Source organism: Oryx dammah, unplaced genomic scaffold (genome assembly GCF_014754425.2).
Source record: "Oryx dammah isolate SB20612 unplaced genomic scaffold, SCBI_Odam_1.1 HiC_scaffold_25, whole genome shotgun sequence".
NCBI classification, from domain to species: domain Eukaryota; kingdom Metazoa; phylum Chordata; class Mammalia; order Artiodactyla; family Bovidae; genus Oryx; species Oryx dammah.
In genome coordinates this window covers 24562309-24581976 of record NW_024070209.1, presented here as the reverse complement: position 1 = coordinate 24581976, position 19668 = coordinate 24562309, and the positions used below count along the sequence as shown (strand labels likewise).

At 45.3% G+C, this 19668-nt stretch overlaps 2 protein-coding genes across 5 annotated transcripts in view; one reads left to right on the top strand and one right to left on the bottom strand.

Moving 5' to 3' along the window:
- The window catches only part of MTA3 (metastasis associated 1 family member 3), a 211745-nt gene extending 196278 nt beyond the window's left edge, over positions 1–15467 (bottom strand). For all 3 annotated transcript variants that reach the window (XR_005718373.1, XM_040224560.1, XM_040224561.1), the window contains exon 1: positions 14869–15467. Coding sequence is in view for 2 of the 3 variants with exons in the window: in XM_040224560.1 (XP_040080494.1) it covers positions 14869–14983 (115 nt within the window). In the remaining variant the exon portion in view is untranslated. The remainder of the gene's footprint in view (positions 1–14868) is intronic.
- A 976-nt stretch (positions 15468–16443) lies between these two features.
- KCNG3 (potassium voltage-gated channel modifier subfamily G member 3) overlaps positions 16444–19668 on the top strand; it is a 50664-nt gene continuing 47439 nt past the window's right edge. Inside the window, exon 1 of one of the 2 annotated variants that reach the window (XM_040224567.1) lies at positions 16444–17075. In XM_040224567.1, coding sequence (XP_040080501.1) covers positions 16444–17075 — 632 coding nt within the window. Of the gene's footprint in view, positions 17109–19668 lie in introns of both variants that reach the window. The other variant, XM_040224566.1, reaches the window with a different exon arrangement.

The window sequence follows — 19668 nt, the reverse complement described above, 5'->3', positions numbered from 1 at the left end:
CAGGCTCAGTCCAGTCTCTGTTTCACCAGTAAGACCACACGATGGCTTTCCGCCCTTTCCTAAGCCAGAAGGAGGGGACCCCCAGCTCGGCCAGGCAGGTTGCCTAGGTATCTTATTCCAGAGGGGCTGAACACTCCTTCCTGAAAGTGGGTGCCAAGAACATTATTCCAGAGCAGACACAATACCAAGAGCCACAGCTCACTGGCCCCGACCCTCCCAGTGACGCCACAGTGTTCTGACTCCATACTCTTGAAACAAACTGGACACACAAATGTCTTATATCTGTACAGGGTAACCCTTATGGTAATAGTGCATGTTGGAGTTAGGAAGGAAGCTAGCTGTGACTAGCTCCACCTATCTCCTCAGTGGGTTTAAGAATAGGAAAAATACTCTGTTGGCCTCCATTACTCAGCTGGAAAGAGTACTATACTATCTATTGGTATAGGGAACTTGGACAGCTAAACTTGGCTGCCCTAGAAAGAATCGGGTGCGATTATCTGGCAACTAGCCAGCCTAGACAAAAGGCTTCACAAACTGGCTTGAATAAATAAGAAAAGGGGTCCACCTGCCCTTGAGCTTCATTCTTTCCTTCCCTGTGCCCTGGGTGCATGGCCCTTTGTAATGATATCTGGCGCCATTGGGCTCTACTCAATTTGGTAGTACAAGGCTCTGGGAAGGTACTGGTTATCTATTACTGTGTAACAAATTAGTAATCTTCAAATTTACAAAATAACAGCTATTATCTCAGTTTTTGCTTTTTGGCCGTGTCACACGGCTTGAGGAATCTTTGTTCCCTGACCAAGGACTGAACTTGGGCCACCATGATAAAAAGACTGAGTCCTAACTGCCGGACCACCAGGGAATCCCCAATTATTTCAGTTTCTGTGGTCAGGAATGTGGTCATGGCTTAGCTGGGTGCCTATGGTTCAGAGTCTTTCACAAGGCTGCAGTCAGTTTGCTGGCTGAGGTTGCAGTCATTACGAGGTCCTACAAGGGGTAGGATCTGCCTTCAAGCTCACTCACATGGCTGCTGACAGACCTCGGGTCCTCTCTGTTGGCTACAGACATCAGTTGTCAAAGCTAGGAGCTGAGATGTCTGGGTGGAGAGGCCAGGCAGAAGAGGAACCCAAGAATGAGGCCGAGCCAATAATAGATGTGGCTTGAGATGGGAAAAATACAAAGGATTCGATGAGACATGGAAGGATCAGTTTTGGGTAGCCTGTTTATAACATACAGACGTTCTCTCTCTTTTCTTAAAGATTTTTTTTTTAATGTGGACCATTTTTAAAGTATTTATTGAATTTGTTACAACAATGCTTCTGTTCTGTGTTTTAGCTTTTTGGCAGCGAGGTATGTGGGAGTCTTAGCTCCTCCACCAGCGATTGAGCCCGCACTCCCTGCATTGGAAGGTGAAGTCTCAACCACTGGACCATTAGAGAAGTACCACACAGATGTTCTCTTATGCTTATGGGTCAGAATCTTGAGGCATGAGGCTGTGCAGAACAGAGGCAGGTGGGTGGTGGTACAGTTACACATGATGGAAATAATGAGAGTCACTGATTGTTCTGGGACAAGCTGATTTGTAGTGCTACGGAACTTCCAGAAGGAGATGTTCTCTGGGTAACTGAAAAAGGATGGAAGATCTAAAGAGAGCCTGCATCCGTAGAGTTGGGAACACAGCCTTGGGGGCAGAGAAGCAGCAGCCATCAAGGTAAGCTGAGGAATAGTCAGATCCTTGGACAGCTACTACTAGAAATGTCTTAGACACTTAAATTCACCCTTTGAGACCTGTCATGAACCTGCTACCCTGATTTGTGTCTACGTTTTTTTGAATTCCACTGCATTTTTTTAAAATAATAAACTTTACTTTTAGAACAGTTTTGGATTTACAGAAAAATTGAGAAAGAAGCACAGAAAGTTTCCATATACCCACACTCAGTCCCTCCTGTATTGAATAACTTACACCAGGCTGCTACGTTTGTTATAGTTAATGAATCAATACAACACATTGACTATCAGTCCATAGTTTATTCAGGTTTCTTTGGTGTTTTACCCTAATGTCCTTTTTTCTGTCCCTGGACCCCATCCAGGGTACCATAGGCCATTTAGTTGTCATGTCTTCTTAATTTCTTCTGGATATGACAGTTTCTCAGACTTGTCTTGTTTTTAGTGATCTTGACAGTTTTGAGGAATACTAGTCAGGTATTTTTAGAATGTCCCTCTATTGGGATTTGTCTGATGTTTTCCTCAGGATTAGACTGAGGCTGTTAGTTTTGGGGAGAAAGACCATAGAAGTGCAGTTCTATTTTCATCCACCTAATATCATCGGTGATGTTGATCTTGATCACCCGGCTGAAGGTGTTTGCCAGTTTCTTCCACCTACAGTTACTCTTTTTCTCACCTTTCTATACCGCATTCATTGGAAAGCTGGGACTATGAGCAACCTACACTTAGGAAGCAAGAAGTTACTCTCTACCTCCTTTGAGGGTGGAGCACCTACACAAATTATTTAGGATTATTCTGCATGGGAGATATGTCTTTTCTCCCTATTTATTTATTTAATCAATCATTTGTTCATATTAGTATGGTCTCATGGATATGGACGGAGGAGCCTGGTAGGCTGCAGTCCATGGGGTCGCTAAGAGTCGGGCACAACTGAGTGACTTCACTTTCCCTTTTCACTTTCATGCATTGGAGAAGAAAATGGCAACCCACTCCAGTGTTCTTGCCTGGAGAATCGCAGGGACGGGGGAGCCTGGTGGGCTGCTGTCTATGGGGTCGCACAGAGTTGGACACAACTGAAGTGACTTAGCAGCAGCAGCAGCATGGATACTTATTACATACTTTGGGTTATAATCCAATATTACTTCATATTTTTTACTCAGATTGTTCTACCTCTGGCCGTTGGAAGCTCTTTCAGTTTACTTTTCTGTTGCTTTTACATACTACCATCTTTGTGATAGCTGTTTTATTTTTGGGCTGTGTCGGATCTTCCCTGACCAGATGGGACTTGTGCCTCTTTGCAGTGGGGGCTCGGAGTCTTAATCACTGGATCATATGAGAAGTCCTTTGTGTTTGTTAATACTTCCTTACTTTCTGGCAATTTATTATGTGTATTTTCTGCCCAAGCCCTAGAATCAGCCTTTTCTTCAAGGAGTCCTGATTCATTTTATTGGAGAATGGTATTAGGAACTAAGACTTGGGTACTGGGTGGGTTCAACTGTATTTTCGTCCCTCGTTATTTCCTGACTTAAAAGTAAAGCGTACTATATGCATAAGCCTACTTTTGTTTCCATTTTGGCTTCTAATTTCTTCATATACTTTGCTACCCATTGTCTCATTTACTTTCTCTCCACATTTTATTTATTTAAAAAAATCTGGCTTTGCCATGCCGCTTTTGAAATCTTAGTTTCTCGAACAGGGATTGCATTGAATCCTAACCACTGGACCGCCAGAGAATTCCCATATTTCTACATTTAAAAGCTGTTTTAATGGGCTTTGGCTAGACTGATGTCCATGAAGAAAACTGAAGACTAGACTCTTCAATCACAATAACCGTTTCAAGTCTAGATTTAAGATCTCGCAGCCATTTTCTTCCTTCCTAATGTAAAGGTATTGCCATTTTGTAAATAAAACGATAACATTTGCCTTGAGTTTGTAAACCTGTAAAAATGAGAATTTTATAAAACCTTTGTTGGAGAAGGAGAGAGGGAGTCATCTAGACACCTAGAGAGCTGGGTTGGGTTGGGTTTTGACTCAACCAGAAAAGGCTTGAGTTTCACAAACATACATCCATTTTCTGTGCTTAATGAAAAGCCTAGACTGAAAGAAAGGGGAGCAGTATTTATGGTGTTTTTAATAATTTATCTTTGCTGCTGCCACCCTGAAAGCATGGCCAAAAATTCCTCTCCCTTCAGTTTAACATAGACTGAACTTTTACAGAGAGTTTCTTAAAATACACACACATATACACACAGATGAAAAAGTACAGATTTTTTACAAACAGTGTAGAAATAGTGAGCTGCGTACAATTTTCTTATCCTAAGATAGCCATAATTTGCCCAATTGTCATTACTGCAGACCTGGGGTTCTTCAAGCTTTCACTTCCTCCTCTCTGAGGTGGAGCAAGAGGGCCAGGGTTGCTGGGTCTGATGGGGAGTCTGGGGTCCTTCCAGGGCCTTCCTGGGCACGGGTCCCCATTTGCCTCTCGGACCAGCTTGGGATATCTGGCCCTCTCAGGTTCTAATCCCCAGCTCACTGACTCCAGGAGTCATCAATCATCTGTGCTTCAAGTCAGCTGGGTCTATTTTTTGAAATGTCCCTCCCGGTGGCCCTCTCCCTCTGCCCTGAAAGTTCTACCCTTTTCTCTATCCTATGTAGCTATCCAAAGAATACTTTGAAGGTCCTGATAAGCCTGCTTATGCTCTTCCTTAGTGCTGAATCTCTTGCTAGCTTTACGTGTAGTGTCGCAACTGGCCACTTGGCCTCTGGAGGCCACTGCCACTGCCTTCTTTTTAAAAATTTTTAAAATATACTTTTTAAATGTAGTTATATGTTTTTGGTTGGGCTGGGTCTTTGTTGCACACAGATTTTCTCTGGTTGCAGTGCACAGGTTTCTCATGCAGCAGCATGGGCTCTGGGGCGCATGGGATTCAGTAGTTACGGCTGGTGGGTTCCTGGGCTAGAGAGCACAGGCTCAATAGTTGTGATTCATGGGCCTAGTTGCTCCACGGCACATGGGATCTTCCCAGATCAGGGCTCGAACCTGTGTCTACTGCACTGGCAAGTGGATTATTATTATTATTTTTTACCACTGAGCCTCCAGGGAAGCCCCTGGAGGCCCCTGCCTTCTTGAGAGTCCATCCCTTTTCTGTCATGCTGTCACTGCTCTTTTCTTCCCATGCCTCCCAGAGGTTCTCTCAGGAAGGTTCTTTTCTGAGCTTCTGAAATGCTCAGTTTTAATGATACTTGTTAAACCAAGAAGATTGACCTACTCATGTTTAATGACTACAAATACTTTCTTAGTCAAGTTCTGAATAGGGACCACGTATTCCAAATAGTTTTCATTTTATCCCTTATAATCCTCCCAATCCCAATTGGCTTTTGCAGTATAAATCACTACAGTTTAACATCTAAAAACCACTTTAAACATCTGACAAGGTGCTTGCTAAGGCAGAGATAAAATGGAGTATCCACTGAAAGGGTAGCTGAAAACACTAGCCTCTCCTATGTGCCCCACTGATTATGTAGTAGGTGAGAAGCGAGGGTAAAATAAACATTCTTCTGGGGGGATCTCATGGTGACCGAGTCATATAACTTGGCAAAATTACTTGCATAATTGATATTTTTACAGTCTGGGAGAATTGTGTGCCATTAATGTGGCAAACTTACTTGCATAATTGACATTTTTACAGTCTGGGAGAATTGTGTGGCAGTAGGTGAGAAGCAAGGGTAAAATAAACATTCTTCTGGGGGGATCTCATGGTGACCGAGTCATATAACTTGGCAAAATTACTTGCATAATTGACATTTTTACAGTCTGGGAGAATTGAGATTAAAACTAGAGTTTAATCTAGTTAAATTTCCCTGGTGGTCCAGTGGTTAAGAAGCCATCTTTCAATGCAGATGACAAGGGTTTGATCCCTGGTTGGGGAACTGAGATCCCACTTGCCTCGGAGCAATTATGCCCTTAAACAATTAAGCTCACGTGCTGCATCTAGAGACCCTGCGTGCTACAAGTAGAGAGTCTGTGAGCCACAAAAACGAAAGATCCCACACGATGCAATGAAGATCCTGAGTGCTGCAACTAAGACCCTGATGCAAATAAATTACAAACAAACAGAATACTAGAGTTTTCTTAAGGGTCCTATAAGTAAGGGGATGTCTCAATAGTGTGAATAATATTTAATCTTCATGGAATATGAATGTCAACATTGAGTTGGTTACTAGGGTGAAAGTACAATGAACTATAAATTGAAAGCCTTGACTAATGTTGATTCAGCGGAAGTTGTATTCACAATTTCTCCCTTTCCATAGTACCTGTCGGTATTAAGGTAGACCAGTAGTTCAGTCACTGACATTGTCAAAGTTAAAGGCACTCTATCTAGAGAAAACAATGCCTTGTCATCATCAAAGGAAACATGGTAAACCTATTTTCTTCTTTCTTTGTAGATTTATGTGGCTATTTGCTCTGCTGCCATTGTTCTTGCAGTTTCATCCATCACAATAGAAGCTAGTGAAAGGGTATAAAAAGCTCCTCAGTGTCTTTTGTCACAGAGATTTTTATTTGTGATTACTTTGCTCTGAAAAGGAAAAATCCTACTTGGAAGATCTAAGGTACTAGCAAATCTTAAGCAGAGGGCAAGTTTCCTTGCAGGCAGAGGAAGGTCCTGTGGGGACAAGATCCGAGGCTGCACGTCCACACGAGCACATGGAGTTAAAGCCGACACTTATTTCAGCATTTTTTGCTGAGCCATAGGCTCTTTCTCTGACCTGGGCCTGAGACAGGCTTATACCAACATAACTGCTTCGGCTTCAAACCTCCTTTTAAAACTGCAAATCTTCCAGATTTCAATACCTTTTAGCTTTCCACTAGGAGCGGTTTTTTTTTTTTTTTTTTTGCTAACCTGTGAGAACATGTATCTCAGGGAAAACTGAGGCAAATGCCTGAGGTTTTTGCCATAGCAGGGTAATGGGATCACATACACCAGAACTAGACTATTTTATCTCCAGTTAAAAACTGGAGATAAAATAGTCTGTATTTTAAATCCTGTACCTTGGAGAAAAATGCAATTGCTGTTGAAGAGTATATCAATTATTAAGTGCGGAACCAATGCTATTTTGGTTGCATCTACAATGAGAAGATCATTTCCAGGAATATCATACGCTTCGCTTCAGTCAACCCCAGCCCCAATCTTTCCTCTGAGGCAGAAATAACAGCACTGAGCATAGAGGGGGAGGGACGTTGGATTGTGGGGCAGGGAATAGATTGTTACAGGGACAGAAGGCTAAGAACAGCAGGTGTTTTGGAAAGCTGACTCCTAAACCAGTTATTAATAATTTTGGTTCATTAATGTTGATAAATGTAGCTCTCCTCCTTGCAGAATGGGTAGAACACAGCAGGGAACTTTCCATTCATTTTGAAAATGTCTTTGATTTTTCCTGTGAGTAGAATCCTCTCTCAGGCTGTATGAAAATGCCCTGTGATGCGACCGGGGGTAGAGTGGGGGAATCCCTTGCTTTCTACTTGGCCCTCCCACCTCCTTTCCCTCTGGGCTCAAGACCCGCTTTGCTGAGAAGCTTCACCTCCTGATTCTTAGCACCCAATCAGGCAGTTGGGTCTCTAGATGTCCATCTACCACCAGGACAACAGCCTTTTAAATTTCTTTCCAAGTTTCCTATAGTTTGTGAGCCAAGACACACAGAACCGCCTAGATCTACATCCAATTCTTTCTGGACAGTTTATTTTTTTGGAAACAATTTTATTGAGATAGAATTCACAGTGAGCCCAACTAAAGTGTTAAATGCAATGGCAGACAGTTCTTCTTTCCTTGCAGTCCTTGCTCTGCTTCCACATTCTTTCCTTCCTCTAAAGAGAGGTATGGGTGGATGGTGGAACCCAGACATGACTGGAGCTGATTCTAAGAACTTTTCTAACTAAAGCCCCTGCTGGGTAAGGTATATAGGGACACCCACTGACTCAAGGTTAGGGCTGGCTAAGCCAGCAGGGTTTCTGCAGGAATCTGGCATATGCTGTGGTCCAGGGGGAGAGCAGTGCCAAGATCTCTGCCAGGATGCCAACCATTTAACAAAATTGAAGTGGTTTTTCAGAAAGAGCCTGGATTTCTCAAGTTGGTCAACTCCAGCCTCACTATATGCATATACAGATACTGCCAGTTCAGCACTCAGAGAACATTTATTTTAATCAACAGTAATGGTCATTCATTCCTTCACTCAACAAATAGTTATTGAGCTTCAACAAGGAGACTGGCACTGTTGCAGGAGCTGGGGACACCACTGTCAACTAGACCCATAGTCCCTTCTCTCAAAAGGAGTGAGCAGAGTCTGGTAGAGTGACAGATGACAAACAGGAAACATGTGGATGAGCAAAGTGATTTTTTTTAAAAAAGTAATAAGGGAGTAAAAAAATAGGTTGAGGGGATTTCCTGGCGGTCCAGTCGTTAGGATTTTATGCTTCCACTCTTGGGGCCCTGCATTCAGTCCCTGATCAGGGAACTAAGATCTTGCAAGCCATGTGGGATCTGGCCAAAAATAAAATTTAAAAAAGTATATACTTAAAAAGTATATAGGTTGATATGCTAGAATGGTGGTCAGGGAAGGCTTCTCTGAGGAAATGACATTTGAACTGACACTTGATTGACAAGAAGGCTGCTGCTGCGTCGCTTCAGTCATGTCCAACTCTGTGTGTCCCCATAGACGGCAGCCCACCAGGCTCCCCCGTCCCTGGGATGGCAAGAACACTGGGGTGGGTTGCCATTTCCTTCTCCAATGCATGAAAGTGAAAAGTGAAAGTGAAGTCCCTCAGTTGTGTCTGACTCCTAGCGACCCCATGGACTGCAGCCCACCAGGCCCCTCCATCCATGGGATTTTCCAGGCAAGAGTACTGGAGTGGGGTGCCATTGCCTTCTCCGTGACAAGAAGGCACAGGCCACATAATTCGTTGGAGTAGGATATCCAGGCTGAGGGAATAGGGGCATGGCCCCAGATGAAACTGAGCAGAGGCGGAGGCAAGACACAGCAAAGATGGGCCCAAGGAAAAAGAGAGAACTTGGTAACAGACTATGTGCTGAGATCTTATTTCTTTCATTTAACTACTTTAAAAAAAACACAACTGAAAACATAATACTTTCGGTGGGGGCTTCCCTGGTGGCACAGTGGGTAAGAATCCACCTGCCAATGCAGAGGACCTGGATTCGATCTCTGGTCTGGGAAGATTTCACATGCCTTGGAGCTACTGAGCCCCAGATCTAGAACCCAAGAGCTGCAACTCCTGAAACCCGTGCAGAGCCTGTGCTCTGCAACAAGAGAAGCCAAGCATTGAGAAGTCCTTGCACCCCAAAAAGAGTAGCACCCACTACTAGAGAAAGTTCACAAGTAGCAACAGAGACCCAGCAAAACCAAAAAATTAGCAAATTAAAAAAAAATCCTTTCACTGGGCTAAAAAAGAAAAAAGACAGTGGGTTTACAATAACCAATAACCAGCAGGTCTCATTTCTACCTAATTTCTTCCCAGTCCTTTAACCAAGAAACAACCGTTCATATTGTATATGTATCCTTTCAGAAATCTTATAATGTATCTACAAATACATCCATATCTATATGTCTTTAATATAAAGAGGGAATATTTTAGTTGCCAGTTTAGGAGCTAGGCTTTTTTGTTTAGCAATGTGGCTTAGAATTGATTCTATCTGGGTCTATACGAATAACAGCATTAAGTTCATGAATATGCCATCATTTAAATAACCAAGGACATTGAGGCTGTTTCTAAACTTTTGCTATTGTAAACAATGCAGCAATCCTTGCCTGTATGTCTTTGTGAAATATGTGACTATATGTGCAGGTTAAACTGCTAGTGTTAAAATTTCTGGATCACTAGGTGCGTGCATTTAAAATTTTAATAGATATGGTCAAATGTACCAAGTTTTTTTTTATATTCTGGAGAAACTGAAGGGATTCTTCATGACATATATTGTGAAAGGGTGCATTCAGTTCTAGTCTGAAGGAGTAACTGTCAACATTCACAAATAAGCTTAAATGAAGCTCAAGGTCTCAAAAAATTTATCTCTTTTTTATTATGGAAAATTTCAAATAAATACAAAAAGGGAGACTAATAGATTGAGCCCTATCACCCAACTTCAACAGTCAATCTTATTTCATCTATGCTCCCAACCTGCTTGCCCCTGCCCTTGGTTACTATTTTGACGCAAATAGCAGGCATTGTATCATCTCTCCCTTAAATATTTTAGGATATGAAAGTGACTTATTGACGTCTGGTTATCTTGTAGAAGGACCCACATTCAAGATTTGTCAGATAGCTCCCTCTGGTATCATCTAACTTGTTCCTCCCTTCCCAGGGGTGTCTGACGCTGGGCAGAGAGCCGAGTTGGTGATGAGCCAGCACGGGAGGCAAGAGAGCCTGTAGAGACTTTGGGTTTCATTCCTGGGTCTGGTCTTTACTAGGAACTGGGGATCCTTGAGCTAGTCTAACTTCATGAAGCCTCATTTCCTTATCTGGAGAATGAGAGTAATAGTAAAAGCGTTTTTGTGGAAAGCTGAGCTAGTGGTGGCAAGCAGAAAGAGCGCTTGGGCACTGTAAGAAGTAAGAGACTTGAGGACTTCCCTGGTGGCCCAGTGGTTAAGAATCCACCTTGCAATGCAGGGGACACGGGCTTGATTTTTGGCCTGGGAGCTAAGACCCCACATGCTACAGGGCAACTAAGCCCAAGCGTCACAACTACTGAGCCTAGGCGCCAAATCTAGAGAGAGACCGTACGCAGTAACAAGCAGCCCGTGGGCCACAGTGAAGAGCCAGCGCAGCCAAAAAAAAGCAGCAGCAGCAAGAGGCCTGGAGCGATGGTGGGCAGAAGGGCCATCACATCCTAATGCAGCATAGCAACAGAATGGGTGTGAGGGTTCAGTTTAGTTCAGTTCAGGTGCTCAGTCATGTCCAACTCTTTGCGACCCCATGGACTGTAGCCTACTAGGCTCCTCCAACCATGGAATTTTCTAGGAAAGAGTCCTGGAGTGGGTTGCCATTTCCTTCTCCAGGGGATCTTCTTCCCGACTCAGGGATCAAACCCACTCAGGGATCTCCAGCACTGCAGGCAGATGCTTCACCATCTGAGCCACAATAGGCCACCCCAAAATGTGTCACTTTGGCATAAAGATTATTTTAAGTACTCAAAAATTCAGGTACAAAAAGGGTTCTCTGACCCTCCCCCTTTTCTTTCTAAAAGCAGGAGATAAAACTCCGATTTGAAAGACTATCTTCCATATACCAGGAGGAAAGTACCATTCTTATCATCAAGGACAGAAGCTGAAGCTGACAGAATTCTGTATAAATGTACTTTGTTAAGATAATTCTTATCTTCCTTTAGCCTTGCCATATATTTTAGTTACTTTTCTATCGTTGCCTCTGTTCAACCTCATATAAAAGCATTTAGGTTCTGCCACTTTTGTGGGTCTTCATTTCCTTCTGGTGTTGATGTAAAATTTATAAGAAGTAAATTTGCATGGTTTTCTCCTGTTAATCTGTCTTCATGTCAATCTAATTCTCAAGCTCAGTCAAAAACCCTGAGAGGGTAGAGGTAAAATTTTGCCTCCCACATAATGATTACACAGTGACTTTCTCAAGGCTGGACATTTAAAGAAGATAGTGTTCCTTTTGCTTGCATGAGGGCACAAAGTGTTATGGAGCAGAGAAAAAGGCAAGGACTTTGGTGTGAGATGGGGGTGAAACATCTCTTGGTGGCTTCTCATCTTTAAGAACATGGTCTGTGTGGTGGGACAGTTCTGAGGGCAGTTTATTGAAAGCTGTGGCTTTCCCTTCTACAAGGGTAATTGTGCATAGTGGATGAAACCATTAGTGTCTTTCTCTCACATAAAATCAGAGACACTGGAAGGTTATGTGAAAATTGCTCAGTCTCGACTCTTTGCAACCCCATGGAATAGTCCATGGAATTCTCCAGTCCAGAATACTGGAGTGGGTAGCCTTTCCCTTCTCCAGGGTATCTTCCCAACCCAGGAATAGAACCGGGGTCTCTTGCATTGCAGGAGGATTCTTTACCAGCTGAGCTACTGGGGAAGCCCGTGGAAGGTTATGTTTCCATTCAAAGAGCTGACTGTTTAAAGGATCCACTGTAGATGCTGAGAAATAAAATGGTGTAAACACAACCCCCTGAAAATAGAAATGAATGGCAGAGCCAAGGCTCTCTTTTTTTTTTTTTTGAGTCAGGGCTTTTTAAGGCACAGTTGCTTAAGTAAGCTGCAAGGACCAGTGGTGCCCACAGGGCATTTCAATTTATAAAGCTTTGGGCAGGGTGTTGGGAGCCCTTTCTGTGTGGCACCACAAGCTCAGCTTCCCCCAAAACTCTAATTATTACTTTCACTTTCCAGATGAGGAAATGAAGCTTCAAGAGGTAAGACCTGCTCAAGGACTCTGAACACAGCCAGTTGTGCAGTGCAAGGTAATGGAGGAATTCACGTTCAGTCTAGACTCAGCAGTATATGGGTCACAACTTTTCACTGAAATTTTGATGGTTCGGGTTACTTTTTGTGATTGGTCACAATTTTAGATCAATCAATTCACTTATCTGATTTGTGAAAGCGTGAAAGTGTTAACTGTTCAACCATGTCCGACTCCTTGCAATTCCATGGACTGTACCCTGCCAGGTTCCTCTGTCCATGAATTTTCCAGGCAAGAATACTGGAGTGGGTTGCCATTTCCTTCTCTAGGGAATCTTCCCAACCCAGGAATTGAACCCAGGTATCCTGCACTGCAAACAGATTCTTTACTGTCTGACCCCCTAGGGAAGCCCCTGTCTGATTTGTATTTAATTATAACCCAGTAGTGAAAATGAGCATGACCTGCTTGGGCTGGTAGAGGCATACACAATGTGAGACTTTTTTTTTCCCCCGGTGTCATGCACAGAGGCATATACCACTCTTGCATCATTTCATTTCATATCACCCCTTTGATGGAGCCATGTTACTGCCATTGTAAGGATGAGAAAATGGAGCCTTAAAGAAGTCAGGGAATTTGTTCCAGGTCACTTAGCAAAAAAGTTGTGCAGCCAGGATATGAATCTAGAGATGGGCCTAAGAACCAGTGTGGACTTTATTTCCAGGCCAGTTTGTAATTGTAGAGATCCTTAGCCACTTTTGATTCTTGAACTGGGGAATGACTTGATGAAAATGAAGAAAAGGAAGAGCTGTTCAGTGGCATGATACAGGATTCACAGATGGAAGGAAGAACTGGAGTGCAGAAATCAGACAGGAAGCTGTGGCAGCAAGGCAGGCCCTGGAGACGGAGCGTTTAGGGTTTGGGACTAGAAAATGTGGCTCCAGCTGTGTCTCCACCGTGATGCTGCTGGTTGGGGAACCTTGGGCAAATTATAGCCACATCTCTGAAGTCTTGTTCCTCCTCCCCAAATAATGGGCTTATAAATTGACACAAGAAAATCTCTTTCAAACTCTAAAATTCTGCCTGATGCCCGATGCAGTCTGAAGATTTACATGTGAAGACCCTAAATATCATCTAGAATCCAGAGAAGAATTTAAATGTAATAATCCTCAACAACAACAATATCAAATCTTAACATATTTTTTCAAGTACAGAGGAATAAAATTGTTTTTAAGAATGCTTTTTAAACCAGATTATATTGAGACAAGCCAATCATTTCTGCATCTTATTGTTTTCTTTGTTTAAGAAAATGACTTGGGTTATTGTTGCTGCAGTAGCAGTTGACAATATTAAAATCAAATAAGAATATTACTCTTGAAACAAATGAAGTGATTTAAACCTATTTCTCTAAGATATTTCATGAAAGTATACCTAGGAGACACAAATTATACTGTCATCAAATTAATTGGTTTTCTAAGCTCAAATGTAATTTAAAATATGATATTTCTTCGACTGGTCCTATCAACAGACTTTAAAGGGATTTTAGATAGAGAACATAGGAAATAAATATAGTAATGTTGAAGCAAATAATCAACAAAATAGTTGTTCTGTGTTCTGTTGCCTGTACAGCTTCTAGAAAGTATTTTTAATGACTCCCTGAGGAATCGGCTCTTCCTGGTGTGAAGCCAGGCTCTTCACCCCACTAGCAGCAGCAAACTTTTCTTCATCCTCATATTCTAGAACAAATCCATTTCCAAGCTGTGCTGAGTCCTTGGTTTCAGTGTTTCTCAGAAATGAACCCTTCCTTATCTACAGAGATTCAGGGGTGGGGTTCCCACTTCTTGGCTGCAGAAGTGCCTCCTCCTTAGAAGAACCTAAGGGGCAAATGACTTTTCCTGAGATCAAGTCAGTTCTATTCTTAAAACCTTCAGGGATCCCATTAGCTTCCTGGATGAAAGCTGACTTCTGTAGTGGAGATCCCCATGGTTCAGCCAAGCAATGCATTAGCTTTCTTTCAGGCTTTAATCCTCCACACCTGTGATTTTGCTATTAGCCACGCTCTGCTCTTTCTCTCTGCCAGTTCATGGCCATCACTTCTTTTGATTCTGTCTTGAAACATTTTCTTCAGGATGTTTTTCTAGTTTAGTAGCAGCTTAGCAAGTAAACAACTCCCATTTTTGAGTTTTTAGTTACATTAAATGCTTTTAAGATAAATTATCAAGTCTAGATATAAAAAAATTATAGAGATTTGCATTCTTTAAGAAATCACCCAACAAGGAACTATATTCAATATCTTGAAAATACTTTTAATGGAAAAAAATCGGAAAATTTATATATAGTGTTTCTACATATTTATCTCTATATATCTGAATCACTTCGCTGTACACCTGGAACATTAAAAATCAACTACGCTTCAATTAAAAAAAAAATAGGGCACAAAAAACCACCCAAAATGATTTTACTTTGTGAGCACTCCAATTTTTAGGTGTCTGCTTTTTCGCTAAGAATCCACACTAGAATCAGAGCAACACGACTCTTTCTGGTGACCTCTAGTGGGCACTAGATAACCCTACACAATTATGAAAAGTGAAGGGCAAAGTAAAACCCTTCCCAGTAACCAGCTGGGTGTACTCCGAAGCCAGATCACCGCATCTCACCTCACCCCACCACACTCTTAATTTTTCTTTCAGTATGTTTTGCATTTAACAGTTTGCCTTACAACTCACCTGTTTCGCCTCTGGCGGGTACTGCGCGAGCAGGGCTGCCTGTGCCGGATGTCGTGTGAATTGCTTGGAGCAGTTTAAAATAATCCCTGCCCAGTGGAGCCCACTCCCAGGGCATCGAGCAGTGCCCAGAGAAGTACCCTTCGCAGAGCCTGAAAGAGCTCTTCAAGCTCGAGGGCCGGTGCTGCAGCCGGCTTGGAGGTGCACAGGAGAAATTAAGACATTATGAAAAGGAGGATGCAGACGAAGATCAGGCAAAATTCTGTTCTTGCCAGTGGCAAGACAATTCTCCCCAGACTTTCATCCCACTCTACAGGGAGCGTCACGAGGGGGTCCAGGGGCGCTAAGCTTAGGCGCTCTCTTAGGACCGGCGCCCCAGAAAGCGGGGGCTGGAGCCGCTCCCCTCCGAGAAAGGCGGCACGGAAGCTGGGTGCTGGGATGTGTGGCCGCCTTCGGAGCACGCGGTACGTGGGTCTCAGCGCCGGGAGAGGAAGGAACAAAGTCGGCAAGAAAAGAACTGCTGGGGTGCCTTCTCTTGAGAAATCCTGTGGGGCTGTCTCAGAAACCTAGCTGGGCTCCGGAGAGTTTCTGGAAAAAGCTCTCCCAGAGCCGTCTGTCCCCGCCCCTCAAATCCTGCACCCCAGTCCTCACTCCTCCTTACCCTCCTGCAGCCTCCTTTTGGGGGGCCGTTAAAAGGGCTCTTGGGGGACTCCCCAAGTCATCCCGATGGTCCGGGGAGGGACGCGAGAACTGAGACCCCCAGGCGCGGGGCTTTTCTACCCCTTCCACTCGGGGCTCCAAGCTCGGCGCATCCCTGCTCCGCGGACCCCTCCCGGTCACTGCAGGCGAGAGCGGAGGGGGAGGACGGCGTCACGAGGCGGGGAGCCCGAGGTCCAGGGCGGGGCGCCGGGGAATCCCAGCCCGAGCGAGGTGCGGGCTCGGGAGGGAAGAGGAGGGCGGCGCGCGGAGGGAGGTGAGCGGAGCGGAGCCAGGAGGCAAGGAGGGGTAACCGCGAGGAGGCCCCGCCCCCGCCTCGCGGGGCCGGCTCTCTGCCGCCTCCGAACCCGCTCACTTTGCCTCTTGCCTCTGGACGGCGGTGGGGCGCTTGCCGGAGCCGTGGCCAGAGGGAGCGCCGGGGACCCGGAGCCATCCAGCGCCCTCGCTTCCTCTCGGCGCGCACGCCCCCGGGGCGGGGGGGAACAGCGCCGCCGCCTTGAAAGGGCACCCGGGCCTCGGAGGGAGCATCCCTCAGGCGCGAGGGGCGGCGGCGCTGGCAGCCTCTTTCTCGGCCAGTGGGGCGCAGCGCTGGCGCCTGAGGGGGACTCCCCGGCCACCTGCAGGGACCGCCGTGCCGAGCGAGCGTCGTTAGCAGCTGCGCTGGGCTGCCGAGAAGGCTAGAGCCAGGGGCCCCCGGGCCAGCGAAGGGCAGCAGCGGAGCCCGGAGGGAGAGCCGGCCGGACAGCCCGCGGGCCCCGACGGCGCGCTCCCCCGTCCGCCATCCGCAGGCAGGCCCCGCGCGGCGGCCGGAGGGGGCGGCGGCGGCGCCCTCGGGCTTGGGGGGCTTCGGGGCAGCCAGCCATGACCTTCGGGCGCAGCGGGGCGGCCTCGGTGGTGCTGAACGTGGGCGGCGCCCGGTACTCGCTGTCCCGGGAGCTGCTGAAGGACTTCCCGCTGCGGCGCGTGAGCCGGCTGCACGGCTGCCGCTCGGAGCGCGACGTGCTGGAGGTGTGCGACGACTATGACCACGAGCGCAACGAGTACTTCTTCGACCGGCACTCGGAGGCCTTCGGCTTCATCCTTCTCTACGTCCGCGGCCACGGCAAGCTGCGCTTCGCGCCGCGGATGTGCGAACTCTCCTTCTACAACGAGATGATCTATTGGGGCCTGGAGGGCGCGCACCTAGAGTACTGCTGCCAGCGCCGCCTCGACGACCGCATGTCCGATACCTACACCTTCTACACCGCCGAAGAGCCGGGCGCGCTGGGCCGGGACGAGGCGCGACCGGGCGGTGCCGAGGCCGCCCCTTCCCGGCGCTGGCTGGAGCGCATGCGGCGGACCTTCGAGGAACCCACGTCGTCGCTGGCCGCGCAGATCCTGGCCAGCGTGTCGGTGGTGTTCGTGATCGTGTCCATGGTGGTGCTGTGCGCCAGCACACTGCCCGACTGGCGCGCCGCGGCGGCCGACAACCGCAGCCTGGATGACCGGAGCAGGTACTCCGCCGGCCCTGGGAGGGAGCCCTCCGGGTAGGATGCACTGCTTCTCTGCCCGTCACGTCCGTCCTGTCGCGTCTGTCCGTCCCGTCCGTCGGTCCAGTCTCCGTCCTGTTTGCCTCTGGGATGCCGAGCTCAGTTGGGTTCTGGGCCCAGCGAGGCCCCAGGCGCGGTCAGCCAGGGGGTTGGGTTGCCCCCTCCTCTTCCCCCAGCTCTAGCCGGCTCTGGTCTGCACACTAGACGCCCCTCTTGAGGGCGAATCGCCAGCCCTGGGGAGGGACCTATAGAGATGACAAGCCTCTCTCATCTTTGTAGTTTACTTTCGAGCAAACAGCAACCGGTTAATTAGATTTCTCTGAACTTCTGTTGTTATTATTCAAGAATTTAACCTTGGGCTAAGAGCAGTTTGAATTATTTGCCAATTTTTGATGGTGTTTGAAAAAAGAAAGCCTTGTTATCACGGAGTGTGGTCGGCTGTACACTGCCCACACGTACACGCTGCATAATATATTGTAATGGAATTGTGATAAAGAAGATTAATTTAGCGATAGATTCTAAATAATGGATGTCTGTGCCCTTTTCTCTCTTCTTTTCCTATCCAGTACGGAGTTAGTAAAGCACCTGTCCACCATTTGGTGCCAATGTGACTTCTAGAAGATCTTCGGGCTGGGGAGGGGGAAAAAAACAAGGAAACTGCCCTAAACCCAGAAACAGTATTACAGTATTTAGTGGTTTTTCTTTTCACTTTACTAGGATGAAAGAAAAATATTTTGATGTTTCCTTCGATGGTGCTTACTTTTCAGTGGTGATAACATACTTCTGTTTTTAGTACTAGTGAATTTATTTTGCATGTTTGGTGGGAGGAATAAACAGGAAAGTTGGACTTTCAAGGGAGACAGCCTCTTTGGGCACAAACATCATTGTATCATGTGTTTTACCTTAGATCCTACTTTAAAATTCCCCTTCCATTCATTAAAAAAATTCAGTTGCTTGCCTGATAGTCTTTTCCTCATAGACATGTGCATGATTGCAGTGGTACTATGTGCCTGATACTGGAGTGTGTTACTTCCATATAATACTCTTCCTTTGGAGAGTAAAGATTTTTATTTAATTCTCAGATACAAAACTGTCTAGGACCACGGAGTCCATTACTGATAAGCTGCCTTGGCATAAAATCCAAGATACATACTTTGAAAGGAGATTCATTAGGAAACGCATTTTGTTTAATGTATTAGGTTCTGACTTTTTTGATTTACAGGAAAGAATTATTTATTTGGTACTGCATCAGTGAATGAAATTAATTTATGTATCTAAATACATCAAGAATCCTTGATTCTTTCCGAGGGCCATAGGAAAATGAGCCATAAATGATTGGCCTTGAAATTATTCACTAGTAATTGTAGAATTCTAAGGTTAGTGAAAGTTCAAGGTACATCAGCAAAGGAAATTGGAGAAATGAGTTATTAGTACAAATATTGAACGGAATTGGCTAAGTCACTATATAAGCAAAAACAGTGAAATGACTTGAGTAATAATTTTGGGAGGAGAGAGGGCATTTGGGGAGGAGAGGAGTGCAGTCTGGAGATCATTAAGGTAAGGCATTTGGAAAGAAACGAGAGACATGAATAATAATTTTAGTGGGAGAAAGAGAAAGAAACCAAAAAGGGAAGAGACAGATGGAAAAGAGGAAGACTGCAAAAGAAGTGAAGGAGGAAGATAAATGTTTAATTTGTGTATATGCATTTTATGTATGTATATAATTATTCAAGTCAGAACTGTTTCCTAGATACGCAGATATTTCAGGCAGAAACAATGTTTTTCTTGGCTTAATGGCCCAGTTTTAAGCTTTACTCTGAGTGTAGGTATGTGAAAACCATTATCTGTAATCCCAAACAGATAAACTGAAAGATGACTGAGTTACTTGAGGCTGCACATCGCAGAGGGAGCTTCCCACAGGCCTCTAACAGAGAGCTAAGTTGGTACTTTGAGAACAGTGTCTCAAATCCTGTTTGTTTGTGGTTGCTGAAATTAGTCTTTTTGTCTGAAACATCATTCTGATCATTTGACCAAATTTGACGTCTGCCAGATAAGGTCAAAACTTCTCTCTTGGCCAAAAGAGAAGGTTCTTACCTATTATTTTGTTCTGTTTGGCTGCACCAAGTGGCTTATGGGATTTTAGTTCCCCAGTGAAGGATTCAGTTCAGTTCAGTTCAGTCGCGTCCAACTCTTTGCGAACCCATGAATCGCAGCACGCCAGGCCTTCCTGTCCATCACCAACTCCTGGAGTTCACTCAAACTCATGTCCTTCAAGTCGGTGATGCCATCCAGCCATCTCATCCTCTGTCGTCCCCTTTTCCTCCTGCCCCCAATCCCTCCCAGCATCAGAGTCTTTTCCAATGAGTCAACTCTTTGCATGAGGTGGCCAAAGTACTGGAGTTTCAGCTTTAGCATCATTCCTTCCAGAGAACACCCAGGACTGACCTCCTTTAGAATAGACTGGTTGGACCTCCTTGCAGTCCAAGGGACTCTCAAGAGTCTTCTCCAATACCACAGTTCAAAACCATCAATTCTTCGGCGCTCAGCTTTCTTCACA